Below are 23,858 nucleotides of genomic sequence, written 5' to 3' on the forward strand. Positions count from 1 at the left end.
TGCACTCTTTCTTTCTTTGTTAGCCCTAGTGTGTGCCAAGAACTGAGATGGGCACAGGTCTGAGGTCAGTGCTGCAAAAAAGAACATAGCCCAGGCCTTGCACACACCATGTACAAGCAAGTATATGGCTAGAAAGTGCCATAAGTGCTACCAAGAAAATGAACAGGACAGAGAATAGTGGAGGAGGCAGCCTTGTAGGGATGAAGGTAGGGGAGGATGTCCCAGGAAGGACAAGCATGGACGAGTCCCTGAAGCCAGAGCATCTCTTGAGCCTCCAATCCAGGTCTCCTACCCACTGGAAGCCACTGTGACTCATGCCTCTCTTCCCCTTTGATGTCAAGTGGATTGTTTAGTGTTCCAAGCAGAGGGAGTGCAAAGGCCCTGCAAGGGCCCTGTGGCAGGAACAAGCTTGGCGGGTATATTTGTTTCCTGTGGCTGCCATAACAAAGTACCACAAACTGGGTTGCTTAAACAATAGACATTTTTTACATCATAGCCCTGGAGGGAGGAAGCCTGAGATCAAGGTGTCAGCAGAGCTGGTTCCTACTGAGGCCTGTGAGGAGGGAGAATCTTTGCCACGCCTCTCTCCTAGCTCCTGGTGTGGCTGGAAATCCTTGGTGTTCCTTGGCTTCACCCCAATCTGTGCCTTCATCTTCATATGGTGTTCTTCCTGTGTGCGTGTCTATGTCCAAATTTCCCCCTTTCCTTTTTTTTTTGGCCATACCACACAGCATGCGGGATCTTAGATCCTGGACCAGGGATCAAACCCATGACCCCTGCATTGGAAGCTCGGAGTCTTAACCACTGGATGGCCAGGGAAGTCTCCAAATTTCCTGTTTTTAAAAGGACTCCAGTCCTATTGGATTAGGGGCCCCCCTCTACTCCAGCAAGACTTCATCTTAATTAGTTACATCTGCAACAAACCTATTTCCAAAGAAGGTCACATCCTGAGGTACTGGGGGTTAGGATTTCAACCTATGAATTGTGTTAGGGGTGTATGACACACAGTTCAACCTATGACAGTATGTTCTACAAACAGCAAGGCTGGAGCAGAGAAAAGGAGGCTGGGGGTGGGAGGTGGGCTGGTGGGACAGAGTAAGGAGTGTGGGATTTGTTCTGGGCATCCAGGCCTATTCTATGTCGTTCCATCTGGGGAGCAGGAGAGAGACTGCAGAACAGAGGAAGTAGAGACGCTCAAGGGCAGTGTGGCCACTGCTAGGCAGGAGTTGAAGGACTGAGGGTGGAGAAGTCATGACCACATGGCCCCGGGGGGATAATGCCTGGGCTGTTTCCAAGCTGCTGAACAAACGGTTCCTGAGGGAGCAGGGGCTGGCCTGGCCGGGGATTCGAATCCAGGTTCACCATTTTGCATTGTGTGACCTTGGGTAAGTTACTTAGCCTCTCTGGGCTCCAGTTGCCTCATTTGTCAAATGAGGACTCCATTCAGAGGATTAAATGGAAAAAAACACACAGCTAGAGGAGCTGAGTTGAAGGTCACCATGTGCCAACTGCTCTGAGATGTGATCGAGTGACATTCTTACCACCAGCCCATTTTATAGATGAGGAAGCTCAGAGAGGGCAAGTGACTTACCCAAGGTCACCCAGTGAGAAGGTAGCAGAAACTCAAACAGAGCCTGACCAGTTTGGACACATGCACCCCTTTCCCTCCATAAACTTTCAAAATAATAACAGCATCCCTCTGCCCATCATGGAGGTGGGGTGGAACCCAGCTCCCCTGGCTCCCTCTGCTCAGAAAGGGCTGGGAGGGAGTTGTTTGCAGTTCTTACAAATCTGCACTGTGCCACCATTTGAGTCCTGTTACCTGGAGAATAAAAGTCCTGTGTGCCTACTGTGCACCAGGCTCTGTGTGAGATACTCAACTTGGTATAAACCCAGTTTCCAGATGATGAAACAGGCTTAGAGAAAAGAAGGGACTTGCCTCTCCTGGAGGTGGAGCTGGGCTTCAAACCAGGCTCCTAACCTCACCCCAAGCTCTGCTTACTTTGCTATGCAGTTCCTTCTTCAGTGAAGAAATGCGTTCCTTTGAAAGAGGGTTCAAGGTGGGCTGAGATGCGTAGGGGGACACCATTCTCAGGGGCCCTCCCTTGCCAGCCCTGAGTCCAGACCCCCAAGGCGCCCCATTGTGCATTCGCCCCTGGAAGAGTTAGTCTAACCCTGGTGTGTTTGTACAAAGCAACTACCCTCTACACACGGAGGCAGCCCTGCCCTCCTAACCCTGGCAGAGGACGCCCTGGGCTAGCTTTGTGGGGCCTTGAGTGACACCAAGGGCACCAAGCATTTCTTCCTTGCCTCTCCCCACTCTCTGCCCTTCTGAGCTGGGTGGTACCGCCTCCCTCCCAGAAGCCAGGAAGGATGGGGAGGAGGTGTGTGTCCTCAGATGCCAGCACTATTTTTGGAGTTCACTTTGATCCTGATTCCGGGACACGTGGCTGTGACAGGCTCTTGGAGCAAACCCTGCTTGAATACCGTCAGCCACAGATGCCGGCCTGCCCTTCCCCACCCCCCATCCCGTGGCTCTGACCCTGGCACTTCTGGAAGTGGGCTTTCACCCTCCAATCTGGATGGCTTTTTTTTCTTTTACTTGCCTAACTGCCCTGGCTAGAACCTCCAGGACAATGTTGCATGGAAACAGCCAGAGCAGACATCTCTGCCTAGTTCCTGATCTTAGGAGGAAAGTGTCAGTCTTTCACCATTGAGTATGATGTTAGTGGGGGTTTTTGTAGGTGCCTTTTATCAGGTTGAGGAAGTTCCCTTCTATTCCTAGTTTGTTGAGTGTTGTTGTTTATTTGTTTAATCATGAAGGGGTATTGGTTTTGTCATTTTTTTCCCCTAAAAGATAGCTTGTTTTAAAAAGCCCCAAACCTGGTGGCGCAGTGGTAAAGAATCCGCCTGCCAGTGCAGGGGACACGGGTTCGTGCCCTGGTCTGGGAAGATCCCACATGCTGTGTGCCACAACTATAGAGCCTGCGCGCTAGAGCCTGAGAGCCACAACTACTGAGACCATATGCCACAACTACTGAAGCCTACGCACCTAGAACCGTGCTGCACAAGAGAAGCCACAGTAATGAGAAGCTGGTGCACCACAACAAAGAGTAGCTCCCACTCGATGTAACTAGAGAAAGCCCGCGTGCAGCAATGAAGACCCAATGCAGCCAATAAATAAATAAGTAAAATTTAAAACTTCAATAATAAAAAAAAAGCCCCAGTCATGTTTAAAATAGATAACCAACAAGGACCTACTGTATAGCACAGGGAACTCTGCTCAATAATCTGTAATAACCTAAATGGGAAAAGAATTTGAAAAAGAGTAGGAACATGGATATGTATAACTGAATCACTTTGCTGTACACCTGAAACTAACACAGCATTGTTAATCAACTATACTCTGATATAAAATAATAAATAAATAGATAAATAGATAGATAAATAAATAAAATGCCCCAAGCTAGCCCACTCTACGTCCTGAGGTCAAAAACTCAAATGTAGAGTCAAAATATGATATTCCAAGTCATCGCTCTGGCATTCCTGAGTCACTGCTCTGGAACAGGTGTTAAGACGGTGGTCTGGGTAATAGGCGCAGTGGTCACTGCTCTTTCCACGGGCAGGGACGCTCTTCTCCTCTCTGGATACACCCCCCTCGGAATTGAGACAACAGCCCAGCAAGGGCGGGAGGGAGTAGGGTTGTGCTCTGGCTGCCCCCAGCCCCCTTGGCGCTCACCCCCTGCCCCTCTGTTCCCAGGCCTACGAGAAGCGCTTCCCTACCTGCCCGCAGATCCCCATCTTCCTGGGCAGCGAGGTCCTGCGCGAGTCCCGCAGCGCTGACGGGTCGGTCCACGTGGTGGAGCGAAGCTGCCGGCTGCGCGTGGAGGCCCCGCGGCTGCTGCGGAAGGTGGGCGCTGAGGGGGTCCTGGAGAACCAGGGACCGCGCGGAGGAGGGGACCAGACGGGTGGCAGGGGATGGCGGGCTGGGGACCTGGGAGGCGGGGAGGACGGGTCCACGCGGTGGGGCGAGCGTGTTTTGGTGCACGGAGGGGTTCTGGGCCGGGGGCCTCGCTGGTCCAGGAGAGACGAGGGCGGGAGGCTGGGCTGAGACTGGGTGTTGCCCGGGGGACTAGGGCCAAGAGGGAGTCCCGGGGTCCGGGAAGTGGGGAGAAGGGGAAAGAGCCGGGGATTCCGGCTCAGGCTGGTGGGCTGGCGCGAGGCAGGGGGCCGGGGGTCCCTGGGTCCGAGGGTGACAGGGGCCAGCCCTCTGAGTTCGCACCCCCAACCCGCACCTCATGTCCCACACGCAAGCCGCCGCTGCCCCTTCGCTTGCAGATCGCTGGCGTCGAGCACGTGGTCTTCGTGCAAAGAAACGTCTTGAACTGGAAGGAGAGGACGCTCCTCATCGAAGCGCACAACGAGACTTTCGCCAACCGCGTGGTGGTCAAGGAGAACTGCAGCTACACGGTTAGCATCGGGCTTGCAGCTCCTGGATCCTGGCTCCGGCACCTGGCTGGGCACTGACGTCCGTGCGGTCCGGCCCACTTCTGCCCTCCCAGGGCGATGTCGGATAGGATACAGGATGCCTCTTACCTCAGCATACACAGCTGATTATATATATAATTGCCTCAAAAATTGCTTGGGACATACTAAAATATTTGTGTTTATCTGAAATTCAAGTGTGACAGGGCATCTTATAGTTTATTGACTAAACCTGGCAACCCTGCCTCCCCCTCCCTCTCCTTCATGAAACTGTGCCTCAGTTTCTTCACCTGTAAAAAGGGGTGAATGACCATACCTACTGCATAGGTTGTGGTGAGGATTAAATGAAGTAAAATATCCAAACACCTTAGAGCTGTGCCTGGCACATCCTAAGTCCTGTATAGGTGTTAACTTTTTTTTTTTTTAATTTTTATTGGAGTATAGTTGATTTACAATGTTATGTTAGTTTCAGGTGTACAGCAAAGTGAATCAGTTATACATATATATATATACACTCTTTTTTTTTTTTAGATTCTTTTCCCATGTAGGTCATTACAGAGTACTGAGTAGAGTTCATGTTAACTTTTAATATAATTAATGATTATTATTCTCCAGTATGTACTGATTGAGCACCTACTATGTGCCAGGCAACCTGACAAGTCCTGGGCACCCAGCCGTGGACCCATCTGCCTGACTATTGCCCTTTCGGAACTTCCATTCCAGTGGGAGACACAGATGAGAAAAAAAGTCAACACATACTTACAACTTTGTCACAGGGCTAAGAAGGGATCCAGAATTACAGAAAATAAGAGGAGGTGACAGTGTCTGAGGTAACAGTGTCCCCTAGGCCTCTCTGAGGACATGCTATTGACGCTGAGATCTGAAGGATAAGAGGGCTGGGAACAGAGTTCTGGAGGAGGGAACAGCACGTGTGGGGACTCAGGTGGATGAGCGGGGTCTGAGAATGGGGGCTGCGGGGGCCAAGTCCTGCTGGCCTCAGGGCTTCAGTGAGGCGTCTGGAGGCATTTTGCTGGGATGAACCCAGCTCTGCCACTTTCTTGCTGAGCGACACTGGGCAATTGCTTCCCCTCCCCGGGGCCACCCTACCATATCTGTAAAATGGGGACAGCAGCAGAACCTGCCTCATCGGGCACTGGGAGGCGCAAATGAAGTAATGTAAGTAAAGCTCCTTAGCCGGTGCTACATCCCAGATGGTAGTGTTCGAGGTGGTAACTACCAGGTAGCAAATGGGGCCCATTGCAGGTTTTTTGTTTGTTTGTTTTCTATTTTTAAACAAAACAAAAGTTCGCGCTGGGTGGCTTGGAGGATCTTAGTTCCTCCACCAGGGTTCAAAGCTTCGGCCCCTGCAGTGGAAGCACAGAGTTCTAACCACTGGAAGGAAGCTCCCCTGGGTGTTTCTGATGTGTCTTCACCCAGCCTCCCCCACAGGGGACCTTGCCTCATTCATCTGTCTGGTCCCCAGGCACTTTGTGTAGTGCCTCACATACAGCAGGCATCCAGTAAATGCTCACTGCTTTTTCCTTCCACATCTCCAGCTCCTCTTGGGGCCTCCTGGAGACTGAGCCCAGGATGTTTACCCCTAGGGAGGTGTAGGTGGTAGTTTTTTATAAGTCACTTTTAGTGTAGAGTTTATTAGAGTGAATTCTGCCAACAGCTGGTGATCAGCATCACCAAGGATGCTTGTAAGCACAGATTCTAAGGCCCCTCCCTGGACCTGTTCAGCCCATGCATCTGCATATTTAATGGACACCCTGCTAAGGCTTCTGGCCACAGAAGTCTGAGAGACACTAAGCCTGGATCTGCATAGTAGCTGTGTCCATGAAGTTTGTCTTTGCTTACATACATATGCATATTTATTTATAATAAAGATATGATGTATAAATACATAACATATATGATAATATATTTTAAAATATAAAATATAGCATTATGTATAATTTATTTATAATGACATATTAAATATGTTATTTATTTAAATATATCATTATGTGCATGTTGTTTTTAAGGGACGGCAACATTGGACTCACTTTCTTCTGGTCCCTCCTGAGAAGGCTCTCTGTTCTCTAAGGCTTTAGACCTTGCATTGTTCTCTGGGCAGGGCCCCTTGGTACTGCTGCTGCCCTTGGCTGTTGCCAGGCTGTGATGTGCTGTCCACTGCTTACTCTGGCTGGGTCCAGGTCGCCAAGAGAGCCCTCTGGGGAGGGCATGGCATCCCCCACACTGAGACCGTGTCACTGCCCCTGCCTGGCTTTCAGGTCCACCCTGAGAATGAAGAGTGGACGTGCTTTGAGCAATCTGCATCACTCGACATCCGGTCCTTCTTTGGCTTCGAAAGTGCCTTGGAGAAGATCGCCATGAAGCAGTACACAGCCAACATCAAGAGGGTAAGAGGCAGGTTCCTTTGGTCACGGGGAGGAAGGTGTAGAGACCTCGGAGCCTGCAGACCCCAATCTGCCACCCTGAGACCTTAACCTTCCTCAGCCTTAGTCTCCTCATCCGTAGAACGGGTATTCTAATCAAAGTCACATCACATGAGATAATGGATGGAAACACCTGGTCCATAATGAGGACACCATAGTCATTGTCCCAGTGCTCCCGGGCTTGTGCAGTGAACTCTCTGGACAGAGGGACACTGTGCGCTGCTTGGTTTAAAGATCTCAGGCCCGTCACTGAGTAGAGGCCTGTTAGTGCGGTGAAACAGGTGAACTTCATTTTAATAATAACATACTTTATCCATGTGTTATCAATATGAAACTTACTCGCAGGCTACTTTACATTCCTCGTTTGGTACCAGGTCTTGGAAATCAGTGTGTATTTAACACCCCCAGGACAACTCCCTTTGAACCAGCTGAATTTCAACTGCTAAGTAGCCACATGGGGCCGGAGCCAGGTGGGGGCGGAGCCAGGTGGGGGCGACTCCCAGGCTGTCCTCCTAGGTACCAATGTGTCTCTCTGGCTTCCAGGGGAAGGAGGTGATTGAGCATTACCTGAAGGAGCTCTTCTCCCAGGGCATCTCTCATATTCCCCGGTGGACGCCTGCCCCAGTCCCAGAGGAGGACGCCTGCTCCCAGGCTGGTCTGAGGGATCCCGGCTGCCTGGAGATCTGCAGACCCAGCAGCACCCAAGTCCCTGCTTCCGAGTTGGTCAGTACTGACGGTAGGTTTCAGCCAGCTGGCCAGGTCTGCCCTGGGGGCCGCAGTGGGTTTGCTTACTCTTGAGGGGAGGAGGTAGGGGTGGGGAGAGTTGCCAAGGGTCTCCTTGGGGTCGGAACTCAGCTTCCGCCCTCTCCCGGCTGCTTTGCCTTCTCTCTGCTCCAGCCCAAGAGCCAGAACTGACTTATTTCTATATCAGGAATTGACTGATCTGATGCCTCAGGGCTGCCCTTTCCTCTGATTTTATTACTATTCTAAATTAAGTGGTAATACATGATTGTGGTAGAAAAAAAAAATTCAAACTGCTCAGATGTGAAGTAGGAAGTAAGATTCTGTTCCTCTCCCTGGAGGCAACGACAGTTTTCCAGAAGCTATCTAGGCATATATATGCACACACATGTGTATACACGCACACACATGTGTAACCTACATTGAACAAATGAGAGCATATATACATTCCATTTGATAGTTTGCCTCTTTTTCACTTACTAATGTTGCTTGAACAGTGTTTTGTATCAGTACATGTGTCTTTGCAGTACTTTGTGGTGTGGTTGCACTGTAATTTATTTACTAATAAAATTGATTATTATTTTAATTTGTTTACTTAGCTCATCTCCTCTGGATGGGTGTGTAGATTGTTTCCGTGTTTTTTTTTTTTAATACAAATAATGTGATACCTCTTTGTACATAAGGTTTTTAAAAAATATTTGCATGAGCATATATGTAGCATATAATTTTAAATGTTGATTTGCTGGGTCAAAGGGTATACGAAACTAAAATTTTGGTAGATTTACCAATCAGGCCTACAAAGAAGTTGTACTAGTTGATGTTCCCAGCAGAAGTACCCGCATCTATTGCTGACTTCACCTCAGCTACCCCAAGACTATTAGAAATTTTTAAACTTCTGAAAGGCAAAGAGTGACTGCTGGTAGATTAGTGACCACTCCTTTCTTTATGAATGAGGTCAAGTTTTATTTCTTCGTGTTTGGTGACTTTTTTCCTTTTTCTTTCTTCCTTCCTTCCTCCCTCCCTCCCTCTCTTCTTCCCTCCCTCTTTTTTCTCTTTCCCTTTCTTTTTCTTTCTTTCTTTCTTTCTTTCTTTCTTTCTTTCTTTCTTTCTTTCTTTTTCTTTCTTTCTTTCTGTCTTTCTTTTTCTTTCTCTCTCCCTCCCTTCCTTCCTTCCTTTCTTTCTTTCTTTCTTTCTTTCTTTCTTTCTTTCTTTCTTTCTTTCTTTCTTTCTTTCCTTTCTTATTCCTGTTCTTGTCTTATGTCCATTTTCCTATTTTTCCATCGATTTCTTATTGCTTTGTAAGAGCTCTTTGCATATTAAGTCAAATAGTCCTTTGTCATATTTCAGACTTTCGTTGACAAGGAAAGTGTTCACAATATAATGTTAAAGGAAAAACCGAGGACACAAAACTGCACACACACCTCATGAATCCAATTTTAACCATGTGTACTAATGCTCATGATGATTGTTTTCTCTTTGGGGCCACTGAAGTGCAAGGTCTTGCCTGACGCAGAGATAAGCCGCGTAGCCGAAAATACATCTGGGGCTGTGTTTAGGGAGAACAAAATTCATTCATTCAACAGATATTTATTCTGTACCAACTGTGTGCACTAGCTGGCTGCTGTTGTATGTATGCTTTTAAAATATTAAAAAAAATTATTTTTACAACACTGCACTTCTTCTGCCCTTTCCTGTGCATACACTCTTCGAGTTGTGCCCTGTGCCCTCCCCATTTTGCACCAGCCTTCCCTTCCTTCTCCGTCTTTGCTGTCCACCAGCAGAGCCAGTACTCAGGATGGCTGGCAGCAGGCAGGGTCACGCCCCTTCCACCCTGCTCTGTATCACTGAGCCTTTGTGCTCAGAAGGAGAAAGGGGCCTCACATCTGCCTGGAGGCCGGAAGGAAGCTGGTGTCTCCTGCCTCCCTTGTGTTTCCTCCCTCATTCCCTCCTCGCCCCATCCCCATCTTCAGCATCTCCGTTTCTGACCAGTCTGAGGTGTTGCAGAGTCTGGGTGGTCCTTCCACAGCATCTCTCCTAATTCTGTTTACCCAGGTGCCTACTGGTGCAGTTGCAATGACCACCAGCCCTGGGCTTTTTATGTTTTGGAGCAAAAGGCGGGGTCCTGCCACTGGATGTGCAGGCATTCCGTTTGTTTTCTTACTGTGCCCTCTGCACACAAAGAACAGGCTATGTCCATGGAGGCTGCTCTTTGTGGACCACCTCCACCCAGTGCTGAGATGCGAAGATGCTGAGATGCTAAGATGCCGCGATGCCTCACCATCCCAGCATCCGCCACCCCAGCAGTTAAGAGTGGGCAACAGGACCTCAGCTTGGAGCCTCACCTCTAAATGGCGGCACATGCAGACCTCAAACAGCCCAATCATGCGAGATGGGATTGAACAGTGGGCACGATTCATGCAGCTCCCACGCTGTATTTTGGGGTCAGGGCTTTGTCTACCAAGAGCCCCGAACCCCGTAAGGGGGCCGGGAGGTGGGAAGGCAAAAGGAACTGGTATTTATTGACTACCTCCTTTATGCTGGGCACACCACATGCATTCACCTGTGTAAGTTACCGAACCTCTCCAGGCCTCGGTTTTGTCTTCTCTACCGCGGGAGGGATACCGACGCCCGCCTCCCAGGGCGGTTGGGAGAGCTCGCTCAGATGATGCACGTCGGTAGACGTGAGCGCGTATTGTTAATAATCTTCAGAGGCTGGGCAGCTCCAGAGGGCGGGAGTTATCTTTAAAAAAAATGTCTTTTATTGAAGTATAGCTAATTTACAATGCTGTGCCAGTCCCTGCTGCATAACAAAGTGACTCCGTTATACACATACATACATTCTTTTTTAAAATATTCTTTTCCATTATGGTTTATCCCAGGAGATTGAATATAGTTCCCTGCGCTGTACAGGAGGACCTTGTTGTTTCTCCATTTTAAATGGGATAGTTTGCGTCTACCAACTCCACATTCCCAGTCCATCCCTCCCCCACCCACCTCCCCCTTGGCCACCACAAGTCTGATCTCTACGTCTGTGATTCTGTTTCTGTTTCACAGATAGGTTCATTCGTGCCATACTTTAGATTCCGCGTATAAGTGATACCATATGGTATTTGTCTTTCTCTTCCTGACTTGCTTCACTTAGTATGATAATCTCTAGTTGTATCCATGTTGCTGCAAATGGCATTATTTTGTTCTTTTTTATGGCTGAGTGTATTCCATTTTGTGTGTGTGTGTGTGTGTGTGTGTGTATACTTCTTCATCCATTCATCTGTTGATGGACAGATGGACAGATTTAGGTTGTTTCCATGTCTTGACTATTGCAAATAGTGCTGCTGTGAACATAGGCGTGCATGTATCTTTTTGAATTATAGTTTTGTCTGGGTATATGCCCAGGAGTGAGATTGCTGGATCATGTGGTAATTCTATTTTTAGTTTCCTGAGGAGCCTCCATACTGTCTTCCATAGCGGCTACACCAACTTACATTCCCAGAGGGTAGGAATTATCTTGATTTCCGAGGGTCAAAGGGACACAACCCTCACCACAGTGAGATCCAGGCTTGGCCCGAAATGAGTTTTTAGAATCACCTTGGACATGGGTTGGAAACACTAGAAGCTCTGAAGACCAGCAGCTGTTTGGTGAAAAGGCTATTGTGCGATTGGAACTCCATTTCGGATCTGAGGTGGCCAGTAAGGCAAGGGTTTCAGAAAGGGTAGACCACACAGCCGCTCCTGCTTGTCCTGAACCGCCTCTTCTCCTCCAGGGGACAAGCTGGATGCGGACTACATTGAGAGGTGCCTGGGCCACCTCACACCCATGCAGGAGAGCTGCCTGATCCAGCTGCGGCACTGGTTGCAGGAGACCCACAAAGGCAAGGTGGGTCGGGGCCGGGGCTGCAGCATCTCAGCCTCAGGCACGCGGGGAGGGAGGGCCGGTAAGTAAGTCTGTGTAATTAGCAACACTGGACACTTCTATTTTACCTTCTTTTTATTATATCCTGTTTCATGCATTCTGTACCTAGCACCCATAGCAGGGTTTCCCACCCTTGGTGCAGTTGACACTTGAGCCAGGACAGTTCTTTATGGGGGGCTGTCCTGTGCCCTGTGGTGCCGAGATCAACTCGGCGACTCGAGGTGAGTGACGGGTGCCGCAAGCTTGAAGAAGACACAGACGCAGACTGAAGAGAAAGATGGGACCGGGGGACTCAAGACCTCTAGGATCAAGAGCCCTGCTGACTCATCCCAGGTTGCTTTTATTGAGTTCGTGGGCTAACATTCTCAGGTTACACTCATAAACAATCAAAGGCCTCACATGACTGGGGCAATGATCCTTGTTTGCCTCCTGGGTCCGAGCTGAGCAGGTGTGGATTTGAGCTGGGTGTGGAGAGCAAAACAGCCCTGGGGGCAAGAGACCTCTCTCAGATATTGGGGGTCTGTGCCCCACCCGTGCTGGCCCCTCTGCGACTGTGCCTGTCTTAGGTTGTTCCTCCCTTGAGGAATCTTACCTGTCTCTGGCTAACCAGTCATCCTCCAGGGCCAAACACGGTGATATAAGGAAGGCTCTATGCACCACCCCTGTTGGCCCCTCTGTGGCTGTGCCTGTCAGGTTGTTCCTCCTCTGAGGAATCTTACCCGTCTTTGGCTAACCAGCCATCCTTCAGGACCAAACAGGGTGATATTAGTCTCTACGCCCCGCACCCTCAGCTCCTCCACTGCTCAAGCAGGACATTCTGAATCCCATCGCTCGGCCCACATACTTCAACATTTTCAAGGTTACAAAAAGGTTCCCGAATGTCTTCCCACACTGTGGGGCCCTGAGCAGCATCCCTGGCTTCCGCCCACGAGAGGTCAGGAGCTCTTCTTCCCCAGTTGTGACAACCAAAAATGGCTCCAGATATTGCCGGTGTCCCTTGGGGAGCACCGTCACCACTCTGTAGCCCTGTGTTCACAAAATCATGCGTACTGTTCTTTTCTAAGAGATTTAATGACTTGCAAGGATTGATTTTTGATTGCACATGGACTTTGCCTTTAGACTCTAAGCCCCACGCATGAGTGTCCACCATGCATGTAGGTCCCAAGCACGGACCTGACCTTCAGCTCTGTTGAATAAGAGCTTCTAGCCTAGTCTGGAGTTCCTTGCCCCTCCTCCCCTTCCCCCACCGCGGAGCAGACAAGAGAGTTACTTTAGTGTTGGGCTGGGATGTAACCTGTCTGCCTGTCTCCTCATCTGTAAAATGGGCATAAGGTGAGCACACACACACCCCCGCCCCCTCCCTGCCCCCCCGGAGTGAATTACAAGGGAGAATCCACGTGGTGTCTGGCTCAGCACAGCACTCAGAAAAGGGCACTTTTTATGGGCTGGCTTTCCCTTGACTGCTGGTTTTTGCCTGAGGGAAGGAAGGAGAGCAAGTGGGTTTTAGCTTGTCATCTCTGCATTTTAGGTAGAGTCTGGGTTATATGTGGTAGGAATACAGCTTGACTCAGCAAGACAAAGAAAGGGGGAAGGGTGGGATTTATGGGCCCATGTAACAACCTGTCAAGTGGGGTGTATTAGTTTCCTGGGGCTGCTGAAACAAAATACCACAGACTGCATGGCTCAAAGCAACAGAAAATTATTCTCACAGTTCTGGAGGCCACGCATCTGAAATCAAGGTGTCGGCAGGATTGGTTCCTTCTGGAGCCTGGGGGCGTGAGGGGAATCCATTCCATCCTCTCTCCCAACTTCTGATCGCTGCCAGTAGTCCTTGGTGTGTACATGCATCACTCCAATCTCTGCCTCCATCTTCACGTGGGCTTCTCCCCTCTTTACGTTCTGTGTCTGTGTCCACATGTCCCTCTTATGAATTGGGAGATTGGGATTGACATACAAACACTAATATTCATGAAATAGATAACTAATGAGAACCTGCTGTATAGCACAGGGAACTCCACTTCACTGTACAGTAGAAACTAACACAACATTGTAAAACAGCTATCCCCCAATAAAAAAAAAACACATTTCCCTCTTATAACAAGGACAGCAGGCATTGGAGTAGGGCTCCCCTTAATCCAGTGTGACCGCATCTTCACTAATTACTTCTACAAATACCCTATTTCCAAATAAGGTCATATCCCGTGGCTCTTGGTGGACATGATTTTGGCGGGACACCATTCAGCCAATGACACAGCCGTCTCAGGGATGTCCCCAAGCGGAACTGAAATGCTGTTGGGACCCCTTAGTCTGGTATCTGTTTATTTCTGCTTCATCCCCTCAGACGCGCTTTCTTGTTGAGCTTGGAGCTGTGGCTGCCCACAGCTTTCAGTCTCACCTTTGCCTCCGTAAAGAAAGGGATTTGTGCCCCTTTCTTCAGATTTAAAATCGTCTAAACGCTCTTATTGGCCTGGCATGGCTGTGTCCACCGGAGGCCATGGGAGCGGGGTCCTGTGATTAGCAACACCAACTAAAACCACGGCTGGTGTTGGGGAAGGGGCAGGAAAAGCAGTTCCCCAAGAGAAAAGAGATGCCACCCCCCAGCACAGGAGCGGGACATCAGGAAGCCCAAACGCAGACATTCATTGCAGTCCACCCTTGACTGTGTCGTGGTTGAGTGTCACGGCCTTTTCCAAGCTAAGTGTTTTGCAGATTAGACAGGAGACTTGTTTTCCAGTTTTACCACCTGGGTTAGGGAATTCCATGCGAAGGTCCTTCTCCTCCTTCTCCCCTCAGATCCCCAAAGACGCGCACATCCTTCGGTTCCTGCGGGCTCGAGACTTCCACCTGGACAGGGCCCGGGAGATGCTGTGCCAGTCCTTGAGCTGGCGAAAGCAGCACCAGGTGGACCTCCTCCTTCAGACCTGGCGACCCCCTGCCCTCCTGGAGGAGTTCTACGCGGGGGGCTGGCACTACCAGGACATAGGTGCATCCCTTTACCTACATAATGTGGCGTGCACGCTCGAGTCGCTGCTGAATACGTGTTGACTGCCCCTTTTCATTTTAGGGTCTTATTATTTTTCCTTTTGACTCTTCTGGGCATGTGGAGATGCCTTTGAGGTGACAACCCAGCTGTGAAGGCGGAGCTGGAATAGACATTTGGACGGGTGACGAGTTGTTTCTCCCAGGGGCCGGGTCCGCCCACTGTTCCTTTTTGGCTGTGTGAATACTGACTGCGTTAGTGTCCTGGGGCTGCCTTAACAGACTACCACACAGTGGGTGGCTAGAAGCAACGGAGAACTACCCTCTCACTGCTCTGGAGGCTGGAAGTCCACAATCAAGGTGTCAGCAAGGCCATGCTCCCTCTGAAGGCTCTAGGGGAGGATCCTTCCTGCCTCTTCCAGCTTCCGGTGGCCCCAGGCTTGTGGCCACATCACCCCAGTCCCTACCTCTGTCTTCACATGGCCTCCCCAACTCGGTGCCTCTCCGTGTCCTCTCCTCGTCTTATCAAGGACCCGGGGTCACTGGATTTAGGGCCCACACTGATCCAGCATGGTTTCATCTTGAGATCCTTAACTAATCGTGTCAGCAAAGACCCTGTTTCCAAATAAGCTCACGTTTTGAGGTTCTGGATGGATGTGAGTTTTGGGGAGGACCCTGTTCAACCCACTACAAATATATCTCTGGATGTTTTTTATTAAACTGCCATTGAAGCCAGCGCCTGTTACACTTTTCAATGTCCTTTAGTTAAAAATTCACACGTATTGATTAGGGCAAGTGCTTGAGTCTCCTGAAGAACCGGTTGGCACACTTGCTTTCAATATACAGTGCATCTGTGTTATTCATGGATTCTGTATTTGTGAACTTGCCTACTCCTTAAAATTTACTCGTAACCCCCAAATCAATACTCAGGGCGCTTTCACCATCCTTCACGGACAGAGTGACAAAAAATCTGAGTCACCGGATGTGCACGTTCCCCCCAGCTGAGGTTGAACAAGTGTCCTTCCGCCTCCTTGTTTTAGCTCCTACCGTAAAAGAGTATCATTTCTGCAGTCTATTTGGTGCCAATTTTTTTTTGCATTTTGTGCTTTTCTGTGTTGATTTTGCATCATGCAGAAGCTCCATGTTCCTAAGCACAAGAAGGCTGTGATGTGCCTTATGAAGAAAGTTTGTGTTAGATAAGCTCCATCCAGGAGTTACAAGGCTCCTAGCCACATTCAGTGTTCATGAATCAACACCATAAATTAAACAAGGTGTCCTCAAATAGAAACACACTCAAAACAAAGTTACACACGGATCAGTCCACAAAAATGTCATGACCAGAGGCTGGCAGGAACTTAACCTCTTACTTCCCCTAGAAGCAGTGGTTCTGAGCTCCCTGATTCAGTGTTCGAGGTGACTTTATAGAATTTAACTACTGCAGAAAACAAGAATTGTTTGTGCATATATAATATGTATAAAGTATTATGTAAAAGTATGTAATCCTGTTTCCCTTTTGTACCCCCCTTGCTCGCCCCTACCCCAAAGACGGCCGCCCCCTGTACATCCTGCGTCTGGGCCACATGGACACCAAGGGCTTGATGAAGGCCATGGGGGAGGAGGTGCTGCTGCAACACGTGAGTTGGGGTCCCCGCTCCCTGGAGCCCCTGGGGTTGCCTGCGGCTGGAGCAGCTAAGTGAACGGTCACCGGCACCTTCTCTGCCTTGCAGGTTCTTTCTGTCAACGAGGAAGGACAGAAGCGGTGTGAAGGGAACACAAAACAGTTTGGCCGTCCCATCAGGCAAGAACCTGGGCCGGGGGGCGGGCAGACTCCCTTGAAGAGTAAAAACAGCCAAGGTTCCCTGGGCGTGGATGCTGTGCCAGGCAGCCTGCTAGATGATTTACGGGAATGTCCTCATCTAATTCTTACAGTGACCCTACAAGGCAGGGACTCTTAGCATCTCTGTTCTTTATGGAGGGGAAACTGAGGCTTAGAGTGGCGATGTCATCCAAGGCTGCTGAGTGGGGAAGGGGGCAGATCTGGGGTTTGAAGCTGGTCTAGCTCGGGCTCAAGGACTTTCTCCCCATGCCATGCAACCCCCTGGACTTGGCTTTTTGAGACCAGCTCTCCCACCCCAAGATCCACCCTGCCCGTCTCCCAGGCAGGTGGACCTCGCAGGTGTCATGATACATCAGTGACCCACTGCCCCCCTCTGGCTGTCCCAAACTCCTGTTCCTGAGCTGAGTTTCCCACACCGGTCCTTACAGTGGCATCGTCCCCAAAGACACTTAACCTTTCTGAGTTGCAGCTTCATATTCTGTAAACCCTTCCTAGGGTTTCTTTATGGTTTATCAAAAACAATGACTTAATGGGAATTCCCTGGCAGTCTATGGTGAGGACTCGAGCCCAGGTTCAATCCCTGGTCAGGGACCTAAGATCCCTCCAGCCATGACTTAAGAGGTGATGCAAACAGGCACATAGCACTTCTTCTGTAGCAGGGACTCTTCTGAGCTCCTTGAGTCATGTCACCCTGCCCAAGCCTACAAGGGAGGGACAGGCAGGACTGCTGCTGAAGTTTTTATCCCCAAATATCCTGATCTTTGTGAAAATTAAGTTCCTTTGCTATTTAGAGCTTTCCTAAAGGGATGTCCATTGGGATTGAGAATTGCTCAATCAGCGTCCTGGCCAGAAGTGGAATGCCCCCTAGATGGCTAGATGACAGGGTGTCATGAAGGGACTCCTTGGAGTGGGTGGGCAAGGTGAGGGGAATGAAGCTAGATGGACAGGCTCCCAGGGACCACTTGCTACAGCAAAATGGTCATTTTCCTAATGAATTAGTTCTAATGAAGTGGAGGCACAGAGAGGTTAAGTAACAGTCAAAACCACACAGCACATGGCAGAGCTGGGATCTGAACCCAGGCCATCTGGCTCTGGAGTGTGTGCTCTCAGTGCTTATGCTCTATTTAGCAGTCAGCATCTTTTTCAACAATTAGTAGTAATAACTAGCTTTTAATGAGCACAAGCTATGTGCCTGTCCTTGCAGAGAGCTTTACATAGACCATCGCATTTAATCCTAAAAATGGATGAGCTGGGGACTGTTACTGTCATTGCCACTGTCCTGTTGAGGAAGTTGCTCATGGCACACAGCTCTCAGGCACTTGGATTTGGGTGCTCAGCCTCGGTGTGCATGCTCAGATCCTCTGGACCACATGGCCTCCCCACAGTGGCAGGGTCCATGAGCGTGTCCTGTGGTCCCAGCGCTGCCTTACTGAGCCTCACACTTCCTCCCTGTCTGTGGGCCCCCGGGTCCCTGAAGATGGTGTCGCGGGCCCTGGGAGGTAGCTGAATGAGGTGGAGTGAGGGGGCGTCTCTGCTGCAGCTCCTGGACCTGCCTGGTGGACCTGGAGGGCCTCAGCCTGCGGCACCTGTGGCGGCCTGCTCATGATCGAGGTGGTGGAGGACAACTACCCTGAGACCCTGGGCCGGCTGCTCATTGTGCGAGCCCCCCGCGTCTTCCCCGTGCTCTGGACACTGGTAAGAAAGGGCGGGAGGCTGAGAGGGGAGGGGGTCCCTCTGTGAGCTGCCCTGCCCGATTATCCTGCATCATTTCCTCTAAATAACAAAATAATAGCTTTATTGAAATATAATTCATATCCCATTAAGTTCACCCTTTTAAAGCGTAGAATTCAGTGGTTTTTAGTATATTCGCAGAGTTGTGCAACCATTACCACCAGTGAGTTCTAGAACATTTGCATCACCCCAAAAAGGAAACCCTATCCCCATTAGCAGTCCCTCCCCATTCCTCCCCCCAGCCCCCTGCCCCCTCTCATCTACTTTCTGTCTCTATGGATTTGCCTCTTCTAGCTATTTCATGTAAGTGGAATCATACAATATGAGGCTTTTCGTGTCTGATTTCTCTCACTTAGCATAATGACTTCAGGTTCATCCAGGTTGTAGCAAGAATCTGCACTTCATTCCTTTTTATGTCTGGATAATATTCCATCGTATGGATGGACCACATTTTATGTATCCACTGTCCTGCTTTGTGCACGCGAGAGCCACACCGAGAACTGTACGGTGTTGCTGGGACTCCTGTGAGCTGATTCCAAGCAGTGTTGGGATCCTGTGCTATAGGGATTTTAAAACTTTTTGCCCATGACCCACTTTATGTGGCAGCCTGGTCCCCTCATGTGGCTCGTGCCCCCACACGTGTGCGCACGTGCACACACACCCCCCTGAAACAACAGATTCTCAAGTGATGGTTATTGTAACTATTTATAACATGCTCTTTGCTGTTCTTTTCTAGTCCATTGCATTCAAAGTAGTGCTAAGTTGATTTCACAGCCACTACCGGGTTATCGATTGCAGTTGAAAACCATCGCCCTGAGGCCTTGCTGCTGAAGTGTGGTCCGCAGGCCAGTGCAGAATGTCAGTCCCCTCTCCATCCTATAGACTCAGGGTCAGCATCTTACCAAATGCCCTGGGGATTTGGTGCCCAGGAAAGCCTGAGAATTTCTGCTGTACCTAGAGATTCAATCGGGATAGAGATTCTCAAGTTCAAAGTTAAATGGATTCAGGGACTTACCTGGTGGTCCAGTGGTTAAGACACCACACTTCCACTGCAGAGGGCATGGGTTGGATCCCTGGTTGGGGAACTAAAATCCCATAAGCCATGCAGCCAAAAAGAAAAATAGAATCCAAAGCGCTATGTTAATAAATAATTATGATTTAAAAAAAAGAAGAAAAGAAAGTTAAATGGATTCAGTGTTTTACTAAGCACCTACTGTGTGCCAGGCACCTCTCCAGGCCCTGGGGATGCAGAGTGTCTCCCCCTAGGTCACGGGGTATATGTGGGAGAGAAACCCAATAGCCCCACATAAGTAACTGCTTCACGATGCCCTGTGATAAGGGCTTGGGGACATTCAGGGTTCTTGGGGAGACTAAGTCAGGGGGCGATGTGGAAGGGGATAATTTAGATTGGGGAACTGAAGAAGCTGAGGAGGTGACATCTGAGACCTGAGGAAGGTGACATCTGAGACCTGAGGAAGGAGTGGGAGTCAAGTGGGAGAAGGGCAGGAGGAAGGGTGTGGTGGCAGCCCGCACAGCACCGACAAAGGCCTGGAGGCAGGACCTGGCTGGGTGCTTCTGAGGGACTGAAAAATCAGTGGCCAGAGGAGGCTGGGAAGATGCTCAGGGCCCAGCACCTGCTGAGTCCAGGCTGTGGCAAAGATGGGACCTTATCCTGGGGCAGAAGGAAGCCATGGCAGGACTGTTGGAGGAGAGGTGTGAGCAGACTTGTGGGGTGGAAAGTTCCCTGGCTTCTGGGGCTACTTTACGGCTCTGTTAGGGCTGGGCTGGGGAGCAGGAGCTGCAGGAGGGACAGGCAGGATCTGCTACTGAAGATTTTATTTTGAAATAGCCTGATCTTTGTGAAAATTAAGTTTCTTTGCTGTTTGGAGACTTCCTAAGAAGATGTATGTCGGGTGGGAGTGGGAGCCAGTCAGTTGGGGTCCTGGCCAGAAGCAGGATTCACCCAGATGGCTCTGGGGAGTGTGTGTGACACACCAGAACTCCTCGCAGGGGTGTGGGCAGAATGGGGAGGCCCCAGGGGCTGGCCACTGCCATAAGCCCTGCCCACCCCAGGGCTGGAAGGACAAGAGGAGGGAATGTTCTTGTTACCACTGGAGCCCTGTGAGGCTGGAACAGGTGAGGGTTGGGGCTGCCCGGGGCACTGGAGCAGGGAGGGAGCAGGGAAAGAAGTACCCACCTCCCATCTCCTGCTACCACCCCCTGCCGCTGGCCACACCAGATGAAAGCCAGTGCATGGAGCCAGGGTGCTGAGGCCCTTGGGCACCACCTCCCAGGGTGGGGGCTGAAGGAGTGTGACCCACACAGATGGGATTTCTGATTCCCAAATGATCTTCTGCCTGAGGCATTCCTTGCTGAATTGGCTTGTGCTCTGCTGTGCTAAGGGCCTCCCCCACCCCGCCTCCCTCCCTTCTTTCCTTCCCCAACCATTTCCTAAGTCAGACATCACCCCAGCATTGGGACGCCGTGAAAAGCCAGACTGACGTGCAGCTTAGAGCTTGGTGTTAAAATACTTTTCATTTGGGAGAAACAAAACATAGCCATCCACACAATGGAATATTATCTAGCCATGAAAAGTGAGTTCTTTTTCCCCCCTTTTTTGTTTTTAATTAATTTTTATTGGAGTATAGTTGATTTACAATGTTGTGTTTCTGTTGTACAGCAAAGTAAATCGGTTATACATATACGTATATCCACTATTTTTTAGATTCTTTTCCCATACAGGTCATTACAGAGTATTGAGTAGAGTTCCCTGTGCTGTACAGTAGGTTCTTATTAGTGATCTGTTTTATACATAGTAGTGTGTATATGTCAGTCCCAATCTCCCAATTTATCCCCCCCTCCTTTTCCCCCTTGGTAACCATAAGTTTGTTTTCTACATCTGTGACTCTATTTCTGTTTTGTAAATAGGTTCATTTATACCATTTTTTAAGATTCTACGTATAAGTGATATCATATATTTGTCTTTCTCTGTCTGACTTACTTCACTCAGTGTGACAATATCTAGGTGAAAAGGGAGTTCTGACACGCTACAACATGGATGAACCTTGAAAACATGACACTCAGTGAAAGAAGCCAGTCGCAAAAGGCCACATACTGTGTCATCCCATTCCTGTGAAATCTCCAGAATAGGCAAATCAGAGAGACAGAATAGTGGTGGTTTCCAGGGATTGAGGGGAAAGGAGAGGGGAGTGACTGCTCCCCTTCTGGGGGGATGAAAATGTCTTGGAGTTTGTGGTGAAGGTTGCCCAACATAGTGAATGAACTAAAAACCATCGAATTGTTCACTTTAAAACGGTTAACTCTGTGTGCTGTGAATTACTCCTCAATTTAAAAAAACAATGTTCCATCTGGCCTCATCTCCCCCATTTCAGATCAGCCCCTTCATCAACGAGAACACCAGGCAGAAGTTCCTCATTTACAGTGGCAGCAATTACCAGGGTCCCGGAGGCCTCGTCGACTACCTGGACAAAGAAGTGATCCCCGACTTCCTCGGGGGAGAGTGCCTGGTGAGGCCCCAGTGGGCTCTGCGCTCACAGTGGGAGATGGTCTGTGGCGTCCAAGGGGTGAGGCTGCGGGTGGAAGGAGGCGGGAGGAGGGCAGGCCCTTTATGCGTGCTCTGACCTGGCGAGGGCCTTGCTGGCTCTTTGGGGCAGAGCTCCTTTTAGAAGCTGCCCCAACGAGAGGTGACTCCTCTCTGAAGGAGGGGCCTGACTTTGGTTCTTTCAAACATAGTGAGTGAAACATAGAAGTTTCCCGGAAGCTGAGACCAAGCCAGTCACAGGCTTACCCCTCTGTATTCCCATCCAGGACATTGTTAGCCAGCAGGTAGAGTTTAGCTGCAGACTTTGCACCCTCTGCTGCAAGAGGAGGGGACTCAAATGTCCCAGCAGCCTGGACCACGGAGTTGGTGTACACAGAGGGACTTATCCCTAACCCATAGCCGCACGGCAGGGGATGATCAGGCAACTGCTTGCAGGGGAGGCGGCCCCAGACCCCCTTTATTGCCTCCCCAGGGGGTGAGATGGTAGGCAGGGGTGACCCTTATCTCATGACTGCGGGACGGCAGGTGCTTTCCCTTCTCCAAAAGAAATCTCAAACAGCAAGCTTGCGTGATTTCAGGGTACAAAAAGATGTTTCCTAGGAATTTTGTCACGCTTACCCAGGTCTCTCTAATTGTCAGGATGTGTATGCATGTTATGTGTGGTTTCAAGGGTCACAGAGCACCTTTCTGTGGGTCAGCAGGCCTGGCTAGGCCCTGTCACTGGTGTCTTTGTCCTTAAGTGTAATGTCCCTGAAGGAGGGCTGGTCCCCAAGTGTCTGTATCTGACAGAAGAGGATCAGGAGCACGAAGACCAGCTGCAACAGTGGAGAGAGACCTACCAGTCGGCCAGTGTGCTCCGAGGGGCCCCCCACGAGGTGCTGGGGTCCGGGCCTGGGAGGGCCTGCTGGGCTGGGTGTTGGCTTAGGTCAGGGACCCCAAAGCAGAGCCAGTGATGAGGGTTCTTGTGCCAGCAATTTGTAGAGGATGAGCGCTCAGTAGAAACCTGCAAGGAGGGTGGGGGCAGAAGCTAGTCAAGACCCGGTTTCAGCCATGGTCTAGTCCAGCCTGATCTGTGGGGAGAGCATGGCAGGGGGCCAGCCTCTTGTACCCTCCCATCAGCCAGTCATCGGCTGTGGGTCACCCTGCAGCAGGGTAGAACCTCCCAGGCGTTTCAGACAGAGGTGGGTCTGTTTGTCCAGAGCAATTCTTGGACTTGGGGTGGGGGGGGTGGGGAATGGAGACCAGGGTGGGCACCCACACACCTGCAGCTGACCTCCCCATCCCAGCCCCCCCAGACTGGACTCTCAGACCTCACCTGTCACCTGTTCCCACACAGGTCACAGTGGAGATTCTGGAGAGGGAGTCAGTCATCACCTGGGACTTCGACATCCTTCGAGGCGATGTGGTGTTCAGTCTGTACCACACCAAGCAGGCTCCCAAGCTGGGCCCCCAGGAGCCTGGGGCCAGGGCCAGCGGGCAGCTGACAGACACAGGCTGGGCCCCGGGTGCAGAATACAGCCGTGTGGAGGCCCCCCTCATCTGCCGGGAAGGGGAGAGCATCCAGGTTCTCTTTCTTGGTTCATTTATTCATTCATCACACAGGACTGAGTGTCTGCTGCATGCCAGAGTTCTGGGGATACAGCAGTGGACAAACTAGACATGGTCCCTGGCCTCAGGGACCCTGAGGGACAGTCGGGGAGAAAGACAGATTCTGGCAGGACCCCATCCTCAGAATCCTGAGACTCTTGTCAAAGATGCAGGTTGCTGGGTCCTACGCCAGGATGGCCACCTCAGAACCTCTAGGCCTGGGGCCTGGTGTCCGCATCCCTCACCTCTCCCAGTGATTGCTGATGCACCGTCGTGTTTCAGAACCCACGCAGCAGAGAAACTGTAGGTCTGGGAACAGCACTTGGATGTGTCACCAGAACATGAGCCACCTCTGCTGACCCCACATTCTCCATGAGGCTGGCGCTTGCAGGTCAAACATCACTAGCTCCAAACACACACACACACACACACACACACACACACACACACACATGCATGCATACACGCACGCACACACGCGCATGCATGCACTGGTGAGCAGTGCATATCTTACTGGAGGTTTCCTAAGGGAACTGAGCAGACAGCTGTCACATCACACATCAGCACCCCTGCCCTGGGGTCCCA

General features: G+C 50.3%; 1 protein-coding gene across 1 annotated transcript in view; it reads left to right on the plus strand.

Moving 5' to 3' along the window:
• The window catches only part of SEC14L5 (SEC14 like lipid binding 5), a 37,399-nt gene that overhangs the window by 11,788 nt on the left and 1,753 nt on the right, over nt 1–23,858 (plus strand). The window contains 13 exon segments of the mRNA XM_057750799.1: nt 3,761–3,910; nt 4,339–4,470; nt 6,762–6,890; nt 7,470–7,662; nt 11,429–11,541; nt 14,371–14,560; nt 16,102–16,190; nt 16,284–16,354; nt 17,934–17,993; nt 17,995–18,088; nt 21,517–21,651; nt 22,427–22,561; nt 23,023–23,250. Of these exon segments, the coding sequence (XP_057606782.1) occupies nt 3,761–3,910; nt 4,339–4,470; nt 6,762–6,890; nt 7,470–7,662; nt 11,429–11,541; nt 14,371–14,560; nt 16,102–16,190; nt 16,284–16,354; nt 17,934–17,993; nt 17,995–18,088; nt 21,517–21,651; nt 22,427–22,561; nt 23,023–23,250 (1,719 nt within the window).

This window comes from Hippopotamus amphibius, chromosome 9, assembly GCF_030028045.1.
Source record: "Hippopotamus amphibius kiboko isolate mHipAmp2 chromosome 9, mHipAmp2.hap2, whole genome shotgun sequence".
NCBI classification, from domain to species: Eukaryota; Metazoa; Chordata; class Mammalia; order Artiodactyla; family Hippopotamidae; genus Hippopotamus; species Hippopotamus amphibius.